The 19,037-nt window shown below is 43.3% G+C and overlaps 1 protein-coding gene across 1 annotated transcript; it reads right to left on the bottom strand.

Annotated features, from left to right (window-relative positions):
• Positions 1 to 16,905: 16,905 nt before the first annotated feature.
• LOC111901954 (extensin) lies at positions 16,906 to 18,178 on the bottom strand. Its single transcript, XM_023897826.3, has one exon. The coding sequence runs from the start codon at positions 18,176 to 18,178 to the stop codon at positions 17,297 to 17,299; it is 882 nt and encodes a 293-aa protein (XP_023753594.2). The 3' UTR covers positions 16,906 to 17,296.
• Between the last annotated feature and the right edge of the window lie 859 nt (positions 18,179 to 19,037).

Genomic DNA, 19,037 nt, shown 5'->3' with positions numbered 1-19,037 from the left:
CAGCTAAATGATCTTGCATCAGTGTCCCTTGTTTCCTGCTTACTAGATCCCATAGAATACAAGTCATTTTGAAAAGCGTCAACTAAAAAGCTGGTGAGTTCATAAGAATTCTTGTATAAAATCGTTTACACTTGTTTAGAATTGTTCTCGTTGTATTTTCATAAAATCAACTATTTTCTATAAAATCGTTTGAAGTAATGCCCTGAAAATCATGAATATATGTGTGCATGTCATTACTTTTGTTCATCCTTATAAGGAGTGATTTTGAAAAGTAGTGTGATTTGTAAAAGCGAGCTGTTGTCCGAGAATAATTCTTTTGAATAGTAACAATCAACAGTCTCAAGAAAAATCCATTATTTTCAAAAAGGAAATATGGTAGAAAATCATGTTCCTCTTATCGAGTAAAATTGAGTGTGTGCGTTCTAGTTTATCGTTATCGAAATCGTAGAAATATCGTTTTCCCCAGAAAATCCTATATTTTCTGCAATAAAATAATCGTAAGTTCTAGTTTATCATTATCAAAATCATAGAAAAATTGTTTTCCCCAGAAACTCCTATATTTTCAGCTGTAAAATAATCGTAAGTTCTATGTTATGGTTATCGAAATCGTAGAAGAATCGTTTTCCACATAAAATCCTATATTTTCTGTTATAAAATAATCGTTAGTTCTAGTTTATCGTTATCGAAACCATAGAAAATCATTTTCTATAGAGTCCTATGCTTTTTAATTTGTAAAATAGCAGTATTACGACTCTATACTTGTTAGGAGAAAGAATCCACATGGCTATTGTGGACATTCTACATGATGACAAAGGACAGTCAACACAACAAATGCGGACCATCACCTATCACGCGTAGGACAGTCAACACAACGTACCAAAATTTATTTCTGAGGTTTTCCTTACACAAATTTCTAGTTAATATAACATATTCTAGCAAGTCGTTATAACCATACTAAACTTGTCTGTCGGTTTGGAAAAGACATTTGTCACCCTAGACTTGCCTGTCTAGCTATAGCGAACAACGGAGGTGCGGGGTGTCAACCCCGTATAGATCTATACACAAATTCCTGCTCTCCCTCCAGGAGACTCTGGCTAACTCCTTACAGGACTTAGACGTACACTAATATTTTTATATTTAGGTACTTTTGAGATTTGTCTGACTAGAATATTAACAACCTTTTGAGCAATCGTTAGAGATTCATTATTTATTAGCTAAATAATGAAGCTCATACTTATTGAATAGAAAGATCTTTCTCTTTCCATATCGTTGATTGTGCTCGTTAACTTAGTGCTCGTGTTCGTTCCTTTTCGTTTATTGAAAAATGAGTCATTTTGGTCAAAAGAAAAAGTGTCAAGTTATAATTTGTATAAATTTATAACTGTCGGTTATGACATGCATTTTCTGTTTTATGACATATAGAACATTACTTGTGTTCTTGAAGGTTTTATGACAACAGTTTATGACATGCAACTATTTTTGTCATAAAAGCTCTATTTGTGTAATTTCTTAACGCAAACTTTTATATTGAATATTTATAAAATACTCCCTGACAGTTTGCAAAATAGTCACAAAGTTCCTATTCACTAGAAATGGTGTCCACTTAGTAAGATCCCTTTTATAATTTTTTTTTTATCTTTATACATGAAAGCATAGATAAGGGGTTCAGTTTGACACACTCAATAGTTAGGAGGCTCTTTTGTTCAAAGTATCCTCTGTTCTTTCAGAAATTTAGAAATCATTCGTTCGTAAGTATATTACTAAATAATAATTTAATAATATTTCACACACACATACAAACATACGTATATATGTAATCATTTAAGAGTTTAGGCAAGATTTGACTTGTACTCTCCCCCAAAAACATTAAAACATGGAAAAAGGTGGGGTATGAAGCTCACCTTGAGTTGGTTGAGGAGTTGTTTGGAGTTGTGGAGTAGAGATTCCAAGCCTAAACTTTGGCTAGGATGAAGAACTTCCCTGGGTGGACTGTTTTCCTAAGGATGATCATCACATATCATTTTGAATAAAATAATATGGATTCATCTTGAAATATTTTCTGTCATTTTGAAATATTCCCAGGAAGAAGTTGGAAATTTTTGCTTTCAGCAAGACTCCTTGTTCTTGCTTTGAAGATGAGTATGTGACAGAAAATGAGAAGAGTGAAAGAAAACATGAATCCCCATTTCTCTTACTGTCTTTGTTTTAGTGGATAGAAGAAAGGGAGGGAATCCTTGGTGGATGGGGATCTGATGGTCCATGCATGGATATTTGGTGGGAAAGCATGGAATACTGTGATTTGCATGGGAAATGAGGAATTCCATCAAATCAGAAAGTCAATCCCTTTGTCCTTTTCTTGATTTAGGATAAGGTTTTCCTAAATCCCAAACATTTATTTTTATGAAGATATGCTTAAAATAATTAATTTTAGCATAAAATAAGGGGTTCAAGGGCTTTAGGATAGGAAAAATACGAGTTTGGTGTGATTCCCAACCTCAAAATACCTTAAAATGGTGAAAAAGTTCGGAATAGTACAAAATCCGGAGTCATAAGGTGATTCCCGAAGTCATATGATAAATTCCGAAGTTGTAGATTAAATTCCGGAGGAGAGGGTTAAGCCTGCCAAGGTCCGAAGTGGGTGGCAAGGAGTTCCGGAGTCATCATGCAAGTTCCAAGGCTCTAGGCGAAATCTGAAGGTCCGGACCGAGGATGCGAAGGCTAGCTAGAACTTCCGAAGTTAGGCTTAAGCGAAGCATTCCGGAGCTTGCACCTTTCAGAGTCAATCCATCTGGAGCAATAAGGAGGTTCGAAGCACATGGGTTCTGAAGTGAAATTCCTCTTGGCTCCTTAGAAGGTGTCCGGGCTAAGAGGTTTCCGTGGCTAAGAGGGTTCCAGACTAAGAGGGTTCCAGACCAAGAGGTTAAGGACCAAGAGGATCCTTTTGGGGTTTCCTCTTCCGGTTTTGAGCTGTTTTCGACTAAGGAAGGTATTTAGGGAGATTTGAGATCGATGGAGAGACTTCGGAGAGATTTCACATGCTTGGAGAGATTCACTATTCTTGGAGAGATTTCGCATGCTTAGAGTGATTTGGGAGATATTTCACCTACTTGGAGAGATTTGGGAGAGATTTCACCTACATGAAGAGATTTAGGAGAGATTCACTATACATTGAGAGATTTGGGAGAGATTCACTATTCTTGGAGAGATTTTTCATACTTAGAGAGATCTAGGAGAGATTCACTATACTTGGAGAGATTTGAGAGAGATTCGCTACACTTGGAGAGATTTGGATTCTAACACTTTATGGCTCCTTAGGAACTCATATTGAACACTTAGGAGTGTTAGCACAATCTCACAATAGTCCTTACTTACCTGAGGGTGGAATTTCTGAGCCAAAAATGCTAGTTGTGACATTCCTGAGGGACCCTAAGGCAGAAAGCTGCTGTTTTAGAACCCATGGAAAACCTCATGCATGTTGGGAGTTCCTTTTTGAGCCATTTGGGCTCATTGCATGCACGTAAAGTTTGTAACTTTACATGCTAGATCGAGCCTAGGGGCTTATATCTACCTTTTGATCAAAGGTTTTACATGAGGAATCGAGGATTTAGAGTGTGGACATGATCGACTCGGCGAGCCCGTTCCTAGGACTCGATGAGTCCAAGGCTTAGAGTCCCATATTTTTTGAGGGTCAAAAGAACTCAGTTGGGTGTTAGAATGGTAGTAGCAGGACAAAAAGAGTGACCCAAGGCATTGAACTTAGTTTTAGACCTAGAGTTCATGGGACTCGACGAGTGCTAGAACAGACTCGGCGAGTCCAAGGCAATCTCCTTAAGATTGAAGATGAACTCGATGAGTTGTTCATACAACTCGGCGAGTCAAGGTCAGACTTGTTCATTAGATAAAGGTGAACTCGATGAGTCGTTCATACAACTCGGCGAGTCGGATGAAGGATTATTCGATGTTCTTATAGAAGAGGAACTCGTCGAGTCATCACCAAACTCGACGAGTCGAGTCATGGATAAGGGTGTGTAAAGGGTTAGGGACTCAACGAGTTGACAGCTCAACTCGGCGAGTCGGGTCAACTTGAATTTGACTCTGACGTGAACTAGATTGGGGGTAAAATAGTCATTTTACCCTAAGAGTAGATGTCATTTTCTAACTAAGTGTTTTGTGAGGATTATATCCGGAGGATTTCCGAAGTAGCGGCAGACAGAGACTTCCCACACGAATTATCAGCAGCTACTTGTTCAAGGTGAGTTACCTTCCAGTAGCGGTGGGTCTACGGCCACAATGTCGGCCCACCAGTAGGAGTTGTATATTAGATTATTGTCTTTGTGATATCATCTAGGGTTGCTACAACCTGATATGTTATATGCTGGCATGATATGTTATATGTGATAGTAGTAGAGTTCGGTTGTGAGGACCGAAAGGTAGGTCAGACACCCCAGATATGTCTGATAGTATTTTTATGTTATGATATATGTAATAATAGCAGTAGGGGTGGAATAGTCCTCGAGGGTCAGTTGTTAGGATCGACGGGTAGGTCAGCACCCTAGAATGGCTTGACACGGGTAGGACGGCACCCCAGAATGGCCGCAAGGGTAGGTTGGCACCCCAGAATGGCCGTACGGGTAGGTCGGCACCACAGAATGGTCGTACCGGGTAGGCCGAGCACCCCAGGATTGTTCGACAGTATGTATGCTATGTGATTGTATGGTATGTGGTATGATGGGGGAACTCACTAAGCTTCGTGCTTACAGTTTACAGTTGTGGTTTCAGGTACCTCTTCGGCGAAGGGGAAAGAGCTGGCGCGGTAGCGGCACATCATACACACACTCTTGTTTTCCGCACTATGGATATTCTGGGATTGTACTCTGACATGTTATTATTTTGTGACTTGGGTTTCCAGACATGATACATTGTTTTTTCATACGATCTGATTTCACAGTATTTTCTTATGAATGTTTTTATGAATCAATTAATTTAAAAAGAAATTTTTGGACTTCAAAATTGGGTCGTTACAAGTTGGTATCAGAGCCATGATTTGAGGGATTCGGACGCACCTTGGGGGTGTCTGGACTCAAATCGACGGTTTAAAATACTTTTACAAGAAAAAAACGGTTTCTTAAAAGCTAAGAAAAAAGAGTTTTAAGAAAGATCAAAGTGTGTGATGTACGCAACCGGCCGAGCGCAAGTAAGTATTCCTCAAAGTACCCATACAAGTTTATATTATGTTTATCAATTTCAGTAGAACAACATGCTAGAATAGGACTAAGGATCTAGGAATGATGCCTTATGTGCCTGCTTTATGTGCTTTAGCTTATGATAATTTCATGCTAGTATTGAGTAGACAGTAATAGGATAGCCTGTTTAGGTTATGCCTGGTAGTATGAGCTCAGCATTATATGTTGGAATAGTTTCTCATTAGGAGAATAGAGTTGATTGAGTAGTTTCCTGTGTCCGAATGCTGGTTGCTTCGTGCTTGTAGGGCTCTAAATGATTGGAGTTAGCCATTAGATGAGTATGTCACGTTACATGTGATTAGGATTGAATAATATCAGAGTGCTAGATTTGGCCCTATTGCATAGCTCTCGTCTGAGTCTAACCGTTGTAGGGACGAGTCTTTTACTTGAAGGACTATCTGAGCCACGTCACATGTGATGGTATTCATGTGGTGGCTAATTGGCGTCACAATGAGGCCTTCAGCAACTGAGGACCGGTTTGGGTGGTGTCAGATTTTTTCCTAGGGTAAACCTAGGATGAAAATAGCATAGATCAGCAAAGGAGAAAGGGACTTGGTGGAGTCAAGGCTGTCCTTGAGGAAGGTACGCATAGATGTAGAAGGTAGTATGGGCCCGTACTACTGAAAGCAGAGGATCCGTACCGGAATTGAGGAAGGCTAAGGCAAGACCAAGGAACTTGTAGTGGATGTGATCCATCTTGATGCATCAGTATCACTAACGGTTGTCATTATGTATTGCAGAATGGTGGTACTACGACAGAGGCCAGTAGTTGGTAGCTCAGGAGAGGGATTGGGTTTGGGTTCAGGCTCCGAACCAGTGGATGAGAGGCTACGCGAGTTCATCGTGTCTGAGATCACTAGAGGCATCCTTGATGTGACCCTGGTCATATTTAGGTCGACCAAGGAAGGGATTGTTGAGCTGATGGAAGATCGCCTTAGGGCGTTCAGGAGTGACATGGAGACCATCTAGTCGGGATCCCACACACTGTCCTTTAAGGACTTCAGGGGCAGTGGTGCGCCAGATTTCCATGGGGCGAAGGACCCCAATGCTGCCAGATCATGGATTGCGGACATTGATTCTGCACAGCTGACCAACTTCTGCCCCGAGGGGTCGAAGGTGAGATATGCAGCAGGGTCTTTAAGAAACAGGGCTAGAGACTGGTGGGAGTGTGTTGGTCACTCATTGGGAGCCTCGGCTGTTGAGGCTATGACCTAGTCAGACTTTGTGACCAGATTCAGGGCGGAGTTTGCGCCAGCTATAGAGCTTCAGCAGCTGGTCAGAGAGTTTTTGGACATGAGACAGACTACGGAGACTGTGGCGGAGATTACCGCCAAGTTTCGGGAGAGGGCATTGCTGGTGCTCTAGTATGCGTGAGATGAGGATATGAGGATGACCCACTACCATGATATGCTGCGAGCCGACATTCGGGAGCATGTTAGTTTTTCAGCTTGCCCCTACCCTGGATTCCATGATTGAAAGGGCAAGGGAGAGGGAGATAGATTTGGAGCATGTCCGGGAGAGGAAGATAGAGGAGGGACATACGACTGGGGCTTCGGGGATGAAGCCCAAGGGATCAGACGGTAGGCCGAAAGGCCAGTCAGGACAGGGCTGATGCAGGAAATGCGACAGGCCACATGAGGAGGCGTGTAGATTGGGATCGTCGGGCTGCTACAAGTGCGGAAAGGTGGGGCACTTCAGCAGGGATTGTACCTCCCCTGCACCGGTTATTCAGAAGTCTGAGTTGCTGTGTTTCCACTGCAACCAGAAGAGCCACAAGAAGGCCAACTGCCCCCAGTTAACAGCAGCAGCCCCAGTAAAGGTGCCAGCTCCAGCGAGCCTGCGGATTACTGATTACCGGCAAGGAAAGGCAGAGAATCTAGTGGTGATGAGTAGGGCATTCCAATTGACTGCCGAGGAGGCACGCGCCGCACCCGATGTAGTGACGGGTATGAGTTCTTATTTATGCTTTTATGATATGCTGCTGTGATTTTGATATGTTATGTATGTGCTCTGTTTAGGATCATTCCATGTGAACGATATCTCAGTTCAGGTATTTTTTGATTCGGGTGCTACCCGATCATTTTTCTCTCTTGTGCTTAGCAAGAAGTTCCCTGAGTCTTTGGGCATGTTGGATTGCCCTCTAGAGGTCGATATTGCGGACGACCGATCAGTGCGAGCATTGGAGGTCTTCCGAGATTGTGTTTTGAGATTGTTCGAGGAGCGTTACATGGTAGACTTGGTTCCCATACCTTTGCGAGGGAACAAGGTGATTATAGGTATGGATTGGTTGAGCCCCAATGGGACAGTGATAGATTACGCACAACAGTTGGTGCGAGTCAGGACCCCAGGAGAGGGAGAGTTGGTGATTCAGGGCGAGATACCATAGCGATGGCCAACCTTATGTTCGAAAGCGAGGGCAAGGCGTTACCTTTAGCAGGGTGGCACAGGATATGTCGCTTATGTCATGGACACTCTGGAGGCGGGTAAGGCGACAGTGGGCGATGTGCCCGTGGTACGAGATTTTGCAGACGTATTCCCCGAGGAGTTGCATGGGATACCTCCGGAGTGACAGGTGGAGTTCAGGATCGACCTAGTCTCTGGTGCGGCTCCGATAGCCAAGGCACTGTATCGATTGGCTCCTCCTAAGATGCAGGAGTTGTCTACACAGCTGCAGGAGCTATTAGACAAGGGATTCATTAGACCGAGCAGTTCTCCCTGGGGAGCCCCGATTATGTTTGTGAAGAAGAAGGACGGGTCGCATCGGATGTGTATAGATTATCGGGAGATGAATAAGGTAAAGCTGAAGAACCGTTACCCACTCCCGAGGATTGATGACCTCTTTGACCAGCTACAGGGAGCATCTTGGTTCTCCAAGATTGATCTACGTTCAGGATATCATCAGATGAGGGTCAGAGAGGAGGATGTACAGAAGACTGCGTTCCGGACGCACTCTGGCCATTACGAGTTTGTGGTGATGCCATTCGGGCTCACCAATGCTCATGCTGCATTCATTGACCTCATGACTAGCGTGTGTAGATCGATGATAGACCTGTCGGTGATAGTGTTTATTGATGATATCTTGGTTTATTCCAAGACGCAGGAGGAGCACGAGGGGCACCTGCGGGAGGTGCTGGAGACTTTGAGGAGGGAGAACTTGTATGCTAAGTTCTCCAAGTGTGAGTTCTGGTTGCGTGAGGTGTAATTCCTTGGACACCTCGTCAACCAGAACGGGATTTCGGTGGACCTAGCCAAAGTGGAGGCCGTGGTGAGATGGGAGGTTCTGAAGTCTCCATCTGTGATTCGGAGTTTCCTAGGATTAGCTGGCTACTATCGGAGATGCATCCAGGATTTTTCCAAGATAGTTGTACCCCTGACTAGGCTAACAAGGAAGGCCATGGTCTTTCATTAGGGGCCTGAGCAGCAAGCCGCATTCGAGACACTGAGACAAAGATTGTGTGAGGCGCCAATCTTAGCCCTGTCGGAGGGCATGGAGGATTTTGTGGTGTATTGTGACGCGTCCATCTTGGGTTTGGGCGCAATACTGATGCAGAGAGGGCATGTCATCGCCTACACGTCGAGACAGCTGAAGCCTCACGAGGCGAATTACCCGACGCATGATTTGGAGCTAGGGGCTGTTGTATTCGCCCTCAAGATTTGGCATCATTACCTCAATGGGGTTCGGTGTACCGTCTACACAGATCACAAGAGTTTAAGGTACCTCATTGATCAGCCGAATCTAAACATGAGGCAGCGTCAGTGGTTGGACGTGGTGAAGGATTACGATTGTGAGATCCTTTACCATCCAGGGAAGGCCAATGTGGTGGTCGACGCGCTTAGCCGCAAGGCAGCACCGATTAGGGATATCTATCTAAGGATGATAGTGGTGAATCCACTGTTGGAGCGGATTCGGGAGGCCCAACAGGAGGCCATGAAGGAGGAACATTGAAAAAGCGATCGAATTGTGGGGCAGATCTCCTTTTTCGACTTTGACAGCCGAGGATTATTGAAATGACACCGTAGGATGTGGTTGCCGTACCACGAAGGTGTGCGCCAGGTTCTGATGGAGGAGGCGCACGAATCCCGATTTTCCATTCATCCCGAGGCGACGAATATGTATAGGGATCTTCGTCTGGACTATTGGTGGCCCTGCATGAAGTGGGATGTGGCATGGTACGTGGAGCGGTGCTTGACCTGCAGGAAGGTCAAGGCCGAGCATCAGAGACCTCACGGCAAGATGCAGCCGTTGGATATTCCACTGTGGAAATGGGAAGACATTACGATGGATTTTATCACAAAGCTTCCTAGGACCGCGCGGGGAGTGGATTTGATTTGGGTCATCGTCGATTGATTGACCAAGAGCGCCAATTTTATCCCGATTCAGGAGAGAATTTCGGTCGAAAAGTTGGCCGACATCTATATCAGGGAGGTGGTGGCATGGCACGAGGTGCCAGTTTCAGTGATTTCAGACAGGGATGTGCGCTTCACTTCCAGATTTTGGAAGAAGTTTCATGATGAGCTGGGTACTCGTCTGCACTTTAGCACCGCCTTCCACCCGCAGACGGATGGTCAGAGCGAGCGGACCATCCAGACTCTAGAGGATATACTGCGAGCATGCATGTTAGACTTCGGAAGTAGTTGGGATACCTACCTTCCATTGGCAGAGTTCTCCTACAACAATAGTTACCATGCGAGCATTAACCGCCCTCCCTTCAAGATGTTGTATGGAAGGAGGTACAGGACTCCGATATGTTGGGGTGAGGTTGGCCAGAGGGTAATGGGGAGCACTAAAGTAGTGCTCAAGATGACAGAGAGGATTCAGTAGGTTAGGAGTAGGCTTCAGACTGCTCAGAGTCGTCAGAAAAGTTATGCCAATAAGTGCCGATTAGACATGGAATTCCAGGTCGGGGATGTGGTTCTCCTGAAGGTGTCGCCATGGAAGGGCGTTATCCGATTCAGGAAACGGGGCAAGTTGGGCCCCAGGTACATTGGATTGTTCAGGATTATAGCCCTGGTGGGAAAGGTAGCATATAGGTTGGATCTGCCAACCGAACTCAGTCAGATCCACAACACTTTCCACGTTTCCCAACTGCAAAAGTGTCTGGTGGACGACTCAACAGTAGTGCCCTTGGAGGACATTCAGGTTGATGGCAGCCTAAATTACATCGAGAGACCTGTGGCGATCCTCAACAGGAAGTCGAAGGATCTGAGGAACAAGAAGGTGGAGCTCGTGAAGGTGAAATGGCAGCACTGGAAGGGCTTGGAATGGACTTAGGAGCCGGTGGACGAGATGATGGAGCATTACCCATAGCTGTTTCAAGAACAAGCAACAGACTTCGAGGACGAAGTCTAAAATAAGTGGGGGAGATTTGTAGCACCTGGTTCTTGTTACGTATTTCTTTTTATTTTTATCTAAGTGTTTTGCATTTATGGCCTTGTACTCGACGAGTTAAAGGACCAACTCGCCGAGTAGAAGTAGGACAGAACGCGGGACTTAAGTGATGGACTCGGCGAGTCGGGTCCCGGACTCGACGAGTAGGCCCTGGCTGGACAAAATCCCTAATCTCAGGGTTTTCACCCTATTTAAACATCTCATTCAGTCACCCATCACCCCATTTTCTCCCAGAAGACCCCCACAGAGAACCCAATTTGTGTGAGTGAAGATCTAAGGCCTTTTGAGTGATTTTGGTGCTTTTATGATCTAAGAAAGGAAGGAAAGGTTTAAAGAAACAAGAAGAGGTTAGAGGGATCCAAGTTTGAGCATCTTCCAAAGTTCATTTGAGGTATAAAGCTTATACCTTGCTCATTATTATTATTATAGATCTATTCTTGAACGAAGTTAGGGCTTCTAAGAGTCATTTTGGCTACCAACCATGATTGCAAGCATGGTTGAGGGCTAGGGTTTTGGATCCAGGGTTTTAGAACCCATGGAAAGCCTCATGCATGTTAGGAGTTCCTTTTTGAGCCATTTGGGCTCATTCTTCCACGCATGCACGTAATGTTTGTAACTTTACGTGCTAGATCAAGTCTAGGGGCTTGGATCTACCTTTGATCAAAGGTTTTACATCAGGAATCGAGGATTTAGAGTGTGGACGTGACCGACTCGGAGATCCCGTTCCTGGGACTCGACGAGTCCAAGGCTTTGAGTCCCATATCTGTTGAGGGTTAAAAGAACTCAGTTGGGTGTTAGAAGGGTTGTAGCAGGACAAAAAGAGTGTCCCAACGCATTGCACTTAGTTTTAGACCTGGAGTTCATGGGACTGGACGAGTGCTAGAACACACTCGGCGAGTGCAAGGCAATCTTCTTAAGATTGAAGATGAACTCAACGAGTTGTTCATACAACTCGGCGAGTCAAGGTCCGACTTGTTCATCAGATGTAGGTGAACTCGACGAGTTGTTCATACAACTTGGCGAGTCGGATGAAGGATCATTCGATGTTCTTATAGAAGAGGAACTCGTCGAGTCATCTCCAAACTCGATGAGTCAAGTCATGGATAAGGGCGTGTAAAGGGTTAGGGACTCGACGAGTTGACGGCTCAACTCGGCGAGTCAGGTCAACTTGAAGTTGACTCTGACATGGACTAGATTGGGGGTAAAATAGTCATTTTACCCTAATAGTAGATGTCAGTTTCTGACTAAGTATTTTGTGGGGATTGTAGTCGGAGGATTTCCTGAGCAGCGGCAGACAGAGACTTCCCACACGATTTATCAGCAGCTACTTGTTCGAGGTGAGTTACCTTCCAGTAGCGGTGGGTCTACGACCACAATGTCGGCCCACCTGTAGGAGATGTATGTTAGATGATTGTCTTTGTGATATCATCTAGGGTTACTACAACCTGATATGTTATATGCTGGCATGATATGTTATGTGTGATAGTAGTAGAGTTCGGTTGTGAGGACCGAAGGGTAGGTCAGACACCCCAGATATGTCTAATAGTATGTTTATGTTATGATATATGTAATAGTAGCAGTAGGGGGTGAAATAGTCCCCGAGGTTCGGTTGTTAGGACCGAAGGGTAGGTCAGCACCCAGAATGGCTTGGCACAGGTAGGACGGCACCCCAGAATGGCCGCAAGGGTAGGTCGGCACCCCAGAATGGTCGTACGGGTAGGTCGGCACCTCAGAATGGCCGTACCGGGTAGGTCGGGCACCCTAGAATTGCCCGGCAATATGTATGCTATGTAATTGTATGGTATGTGGTACGATGGGGGAACTCACTAAGCTTCATGCTTACAGTTTACAGTTGTAGTTTCAGGTACGTCTTCGGCGAAGGGGAAGGAGCTGGCGCGGTAGCGGCACATCATACACACTGTTTTTTTTTCCGCACTATGGATATTCTGGGATTGTACTCAGACATGTTATTATTTTGTGACTTGGGTTTCCAGACATGATACATTGTTTTATGAGACGATGTGATTTCACAGTACTTTCTTATGAACGTTTTTATGAATCAATTAATTTAAAAAGAAATTTTTGGATTTAAAAATTGGGTCGTTACGGTAGAGGCCGTGACGAGATGAGAGGTTCCAAAGTCTCCATCTGAGATTCGGAGTTTCCTGGGATTGGCAGGCTATTATCGGAGATTCATTCAAGACTTTTCCAAGACAGTCGTACCCTTAACCTGGTTGACGAAGAAAGACGTGGTCTTTCGTTGGGGACCTGAGCAGCAGGCAGCGTTCGAGACATTGAGGCAGAGGCTATGCGAGGTGCCGATCCTTTCCCTGCTAGAGGGCATGGAGGATTTTGTGGTGTACGGCGATGCGTCTATCTCAGGGTTGGGCATGATACTGATGCAGAGAGGGCATGTTATCACCTACACTTCAAGGAAGTAGAAGCCTTATGAGGCGAACTACCGCGCAGGGAGTAGATTCGATTTGGATCATCGTGGATCAATTGACTAAGTGTGCCTATTTCATTCTGATCTAGGAGAGCATTTCGCCTGAGAAATTGGTCGACATCTACATTCGGGAGGTAGTAGCACGACACGGAGCGCTAGTCTCTATGATTTATGACAGAGACGTGCGGTTCACTTCCAGATTCTGGAAGAAGTTTCACGACGATTTGGGTAGTCGTTTGTACTTTAGCACTGCTTTTCACCCGCAGAAGGATGGTTAGAGTGAGTACACCATTAAGACATTGGAGGATATATTATGGGCTTGTGTTCTAGACTTCAGTGGTAGCTGGGATACCTTCCTTCCCTTGGCAGGTTTGTCCTACAACCATAGCTACCACGCGAGTATTGACCGTCCTCCCTTCGAGATGTTATACGGGAGGAAGTGTAGGACCCCGATATGATGGGGTAAGGATGGACAGAGGGTCATGGGGAGTATCGAAGTGGTACTCAAGACGATGGAGAGGATCCGGCAGGTCCGGAGAAGGCTTCAGACTGCTCAGAGTCGGCAGAAAAGTTATACCAACAAGCGTTGTTCAGATCTAGAGTTCCGGGTCAGGGATATGGTCCTCTTGAAGGTGTCACCTTGGAAAGGTGTCATCCGGTTCAGGAAGCGGGGCAAGTTCGGCCCCAGATACATCGGTCCTTTTAGGGTTACAGCCCGGGTGGGCAAGGTGGCGTATAGGTTGGATCTGTTGGCCAACCTTAGCCAGATTCATAGTACCTTTCATGTCTCCCAGCTATGGAAGTGTCATGTCGATGACTCTGCACTCTGCAGTGGTGCCTTTAGAGGACATTCAGGTGGATGACAGTCTGAACTACATTAAGAAACTAGTAGCTATCCTTGACAGGAAGTCGAAGGACCTGAGAAACAAGAGGGTGGAGCTGGTGAAGATGCAATGGCAGCACTGCAAGGTCTCGGAATGGAATTGCGAGCCGGAGGACGAGATAAGAGAGCACTACCCTAAGCTTTTCCCAGATGCGGCAGCGGACTTCGACGACGAAGTCTGAAATAAGTGGGGGAGAGTTGTAACACTAGCTTCCCGGTACGTATTTTTAAAGTTAAGCAATTGCATGTTTCACACTGGGACTCGACAGGTTGAAGGCCCAACTCGTCAAGTAGACTGGATTATGGATGCGGGTTTTAAGTAACCTACTCGACGAGTCGGGAGCCCTACTCGACCAGCAGGACTGCCTGGAGGAAACCCTAATATTTAGGGTTTCCACCTTATTTAAACGTCGTAGCTTGTCCCATTTCATCCTCCATCGTCTCTCACAGTCCAGGAAAGCCCTAACTTGAAACCCTAAAGCATTTGGAGTGTCCTTGAGCCATTTTTGTGTGTTTTTGGTTGTTTAAAGCTTAAAGAAAGAAGTGGAAGCTTGGGGGTTCCAGAAGAAGCAAGTAGATGCAGGGGTTTTTCTTCATTTCCAGCTCATTCAAGGTAAAAATCTTCAACCTTGACTTCCTATTTGTGGGATCCTCTTTAGGGATTGAATCTTGTCATTTTTGGGTCATTTCTAAGTCACCTTCGGGTTTAGACCATAATATAGAGTGATGAATTCAGATCTTGAACCTAGGAGGGTTCTCATGGTAGAAAGGTGACAAATTTATTGCCATAAGAGCCCCATGCATCTTGTAGAATCCATTTTTGGACCTTTTGGGCTTGAAGACCTATGCATAGACGTAAAGTTCGTGACTTTACGTGTTAAATCGACCAAAGGAGGTCAGATCTACACTTTGGATGCAATGAGCTCAACTGAAACCAACTATAAGGACATGGACCTTGGGGACGTGTCGAGTTGTTCATAGGACTCGGCAAGTCAGGTATTGGTTCCCCAACCTCTTCAGTTCCTGAGGAATCTGGTTGAGTCTAGGAGGGGACTCAACAAGATGAACGTGATTATGGACTTGTAGATCAAAGGATTCGATGAGTTCAAGGATGAACTCAGTGAGTTCAAGGCAAGGTCCCAACCAACATGAAGATGAACTCGACGAGTCCAAGGAAGGACTCGACGAGTTCAATTGGAAAGTCCTGATTCAGCCATAAGGAGAAACTTGACGATTTAGAGGGAAACTCGACGAGTCAGATCGCAAAGTTAAGAATCTATGAGTTATGGAACTCGACGAGTTGGTGGACCAACATGGCGAGTCGAGTCAACCAAATGTTGATTTTGACCAAGGTGTGGACTTTGACTTTGTCTTTGGCCTATGTTGACCATGAAATAGTAATTAAGGAAGATTGTTATGTGTAGGAATTGAGAGGAGTTGATTCTGGTAGCCACTACAGTTCAGACACTTCACGACACTGAGGTGAGTTACCTTCCAGTAGAAGTGGGTCTAAGGCCACAATGTCGACCCACTAGTAAGAGTGATTATGGATGATTATCTTCTTGATAATTGTCTGGTTTGCCACTATTTGATAAGTTTTATGTGCTAGTATGATATGATGTAATGTGATAGTGGTAGTAGGGGGAATAGTCCCCATATCTGTCCGATATGGCCAAGGGTAGGTCAGGCACCCTAGTATGTCTGATAGTATGATTATGTTATGTTTTATGTCGAAGTAGTAGGGGTCGAAATAATCCCTATAACCGGTTGAGATAAACCGGAGGGGTAGGTCGGACACCACGGTATGTCGGACAGGGGTAGGTTAGGCACCCCAGTATGCCTAGTAGGGGTAGGTTGAGCAGCCCGGTAAGCTCAGTTGTGTAGGTCGGGCACCCATATATGCCTGGCAGTATGTGTTATGTATGGTATGTGGTATGATGGGGAAACTCACTAAGCTTCGTGCTTACAATTTTCAGTTTTGTTTTCAGGTACCTCTTCATCGAAGCGAAAGGAGCCGGCACGGTAGCGGCGCATCACACACACCAGATTTCTGCATTATGAGATTCTTGGGATTGTACTCTGACATTATTACTATTTTTATGATATGGTTTTGAGACATGTGATTGTGGTTTATGAAATGATATGACTTGACAAGGTTATCTTATAAATGTTTTCTAAAACGTTAAATAAAAAAATGAAATTTTTGGTCTTGAAAATTGGGATGTTACACTTTCGCTTACCGTTTAAGTTTTATGCTTCAGGTACTTTAGATGACCGGAGGAAAGTAAAGGCGTGATCGTATACATCCTTTCGTGATATGTTTTGGAGATGTTATGATACACTGATTTTAGAACAACTGTGCTTGATCTTGGGTTTTTATTGCTTGGGGTTTGATAGAAAACATTGATTTCTCATCAATTAAAAATGAGAAATTTTATTATGATTTTTGGATGTTACAACCATCCCTTATATATATAGACACACACACGTTCATACATACATACCTACAGTCATACATACTAACACGCACACACACATACACACACACACCAATAAATAGCCTTGTCACTCAAGAACGGTGACATTATCTTAATTTATACAGGTTATACGTATAATATATACTAGTTTATAATTCGTGAGAACGACGGTTACAAAATTAATTAAACTTTCATAGTAAAAGCTCAAAATTATTAACCAATTATTTTAAATAAATTATTAATTAAAAGATATTTTTTAGTTATATAAAATTATAAACGTTCATTTAAAGAAACACGTAAAATTATATCGTCTTATAATTTGTATTAATTTTATTTTAATTTTTATTCTAATGTTATTAATTTAGTGTAAATAGAGTGAGAAATTTGAAATTTGAAATGAAGACTCAATAGGTTGACGAGTGACATGAAATTAATTACTATGCATAATAGGGTGACACATGGGAAAATGAGATTAGAGCTATTATTTTATTAGAATAGGGAGATATGACAATGAAATGTATATAGGTCATACATACACCATCTACATGAAAACATACATGATCCATGCATAATTCTTGCTTATTTTTTATTTTATTTTGAGGTGATATCTTGCTCCTTCGATATGTTATCCAACCATGTCTTCTATTTTGTCGACATTTGAGGTGATATATGAATGGAAACTGAACTTATTTCGACAAGAAATATGAAGCATATAATTGAATAGGAAAAAAGAATTGGGTTCTTAGTCATATTGAGGAGGATTTGGGGATTTTTCAAGTATGGATTCTTAGTCCCTAGATAAAGATAAAAATGTTAACTTAATGGTAAGCGCTCTAACCGCCTAGTCCAGGCTTGACACTAAATGGTAGTGGTTGTGACTTTAGGAGGTGGTGGTGGCGGTGAAGGAGATTTAGGAGGAGGTGGTGACTTAGGAGGTGTTGGTGGAGACTTCCCATGGATGGATGGTGGTGGTGGTGGTGGTGGTGATGGATTCTTAGGAGGTGGTGGTGACTTAGGAGACTTCCCATGAACGGACGGTGGTGGTGGTGGTGGAGACTTAGGAGGTGCTGGTGACTTAGGAGGTGATGGTGGAGACTTACCATGGATGGATGGTGGTGGTGATGGATACTTAGGAGGTGGAGGAGACTTAGGAGGTGTTGGTGACTTAGGAGGTGATGGTGGAGACTTACTATGGATGGATGGTGGTGGTGACGGATACTTAGGAGGTGATGGTGACTTAGGAGGTGATGGTGGAGACTTCCCATGAGTAGATGGTGGTGGTGGTGGTGGAGACTTAGGAGGTGACGGTGACTTAGGAGGTGGTGGTGACTTAGGAGGTGTTGGTGGAGACTTCCCATGGACGGATGGTGATGGTGGTGACGGAGACTTAGGAGGTGGTGGTGACTTAGGAGGTGATGGTGGAGACTTTGGAGGCGTCGATGGAGACTTCCCATGGATGTAAGGTGGTGGTGGCGATGACTTAGGAGGTGGAGGTGGTGCTGGAGACTTGCCATGCATGGCTGGTGGTGTCTTAGGAGGTGGTGGTGATTTTGACGGTGACTTAGGAGGTGGTGGTGGTGGAGGAGATTTACCATGGATTGGATGATTAAGAATCGTATATGGTGTTTTATCTTTATAGTATGCTGTAATTGATAAAGGAATGCTTAGAGAAAGTAAGGCTACAAGAAGAGGCACAATCAAAGTGGCCATTGTTGGCCCCTTCGTTTTTGTTAATCTCATTTTCACAACTTATGTTTCCATGCATGCATACTTCTTCCTTCCTTATAGTTGTATCTTGACCTGAAAATTACCTTTATACCCTTTATATAATTATCATTAAATTAGAACAAATAAAGCAATATGAAGTAGTATCATTAAATTAGAACAAAAGAAGCAATATAAAGTAAATATCCTTTTAAAGTAAAGTTTACAACGTCAAATATTATAAGTAATTTAGTAATAACTAGTAGTAGTAATCAATACTTAATGTTTATATTAATATGAAAAAATTGATAAATCGATGAACTTACATAATATCATATATCTGAAAAATAATCATTATTTGAAAAATGTTTCAAATGGTTATTTGATGACATACGGCTGTATAACACATCCTAGTTTGATCATCTTTATGTAATGATCAACTTTTGTTGCACAGCCTACTAATTGTCTATAAGAGATACATTGTCCATATTTAAGTATAGATGGCAGTTAATCTGAATTTTGTAATAATAGTAGGATTTATTTGATGATTTTTTTTTTTTTGAGAAATAAGGGTAATTCGTCAATTTAATTAGTTAATAAAACTTTTTATAAAAGACCTTTTTCATCACTGATATATAACACCTACCAAATTAATTAATATAATTTGATTGTATGAGTTATCTTATATATGACAGCAACCAAATTAATTATCTATTTATAATTGATTGTAAATTTATAAAATTCATCACAGTCATCGAAAAAATGAAAAAGACTTTGTCAGTTTATAATTTTTTGAAAAGGTTTTGAATTGGATACACTATTATAATAAGCATTTTGGAAAATCTAATTAGCTAGATAAGATTTGACACCATTACAACAAATTGTGAATACTATT

Source organism: Lactuca sativa, chromosome 6 (assembly GCF_002870075.4).
Source record: "Lactuca sativa cultivar Salinas chromosome 6, Lsat_Salinas_v11, whole genome shotgun sequence".
NCBI classification, from domain to species: Eukaryota; Viridiplantae; Streptophyta; class Magnoliopsida; order Asterales; family Asteraceae; genus Lactuca; species Lactuca sativa.
The sequence above is the reverse complement of the archived record's forward strand: the minus strand, read 5'-3'. Positions and strand labels throughout refer to the sequence as shown.

Excerpts from the sequence above, each read along its gene's own strand:
- LOC111901954 (XM_023897826.3), bottom strand. The coding sequence starts at position 18,178 with ATGAGATTAACAAAAACGAAGGGGCCAACAATGGCCACTTTGATTGTG.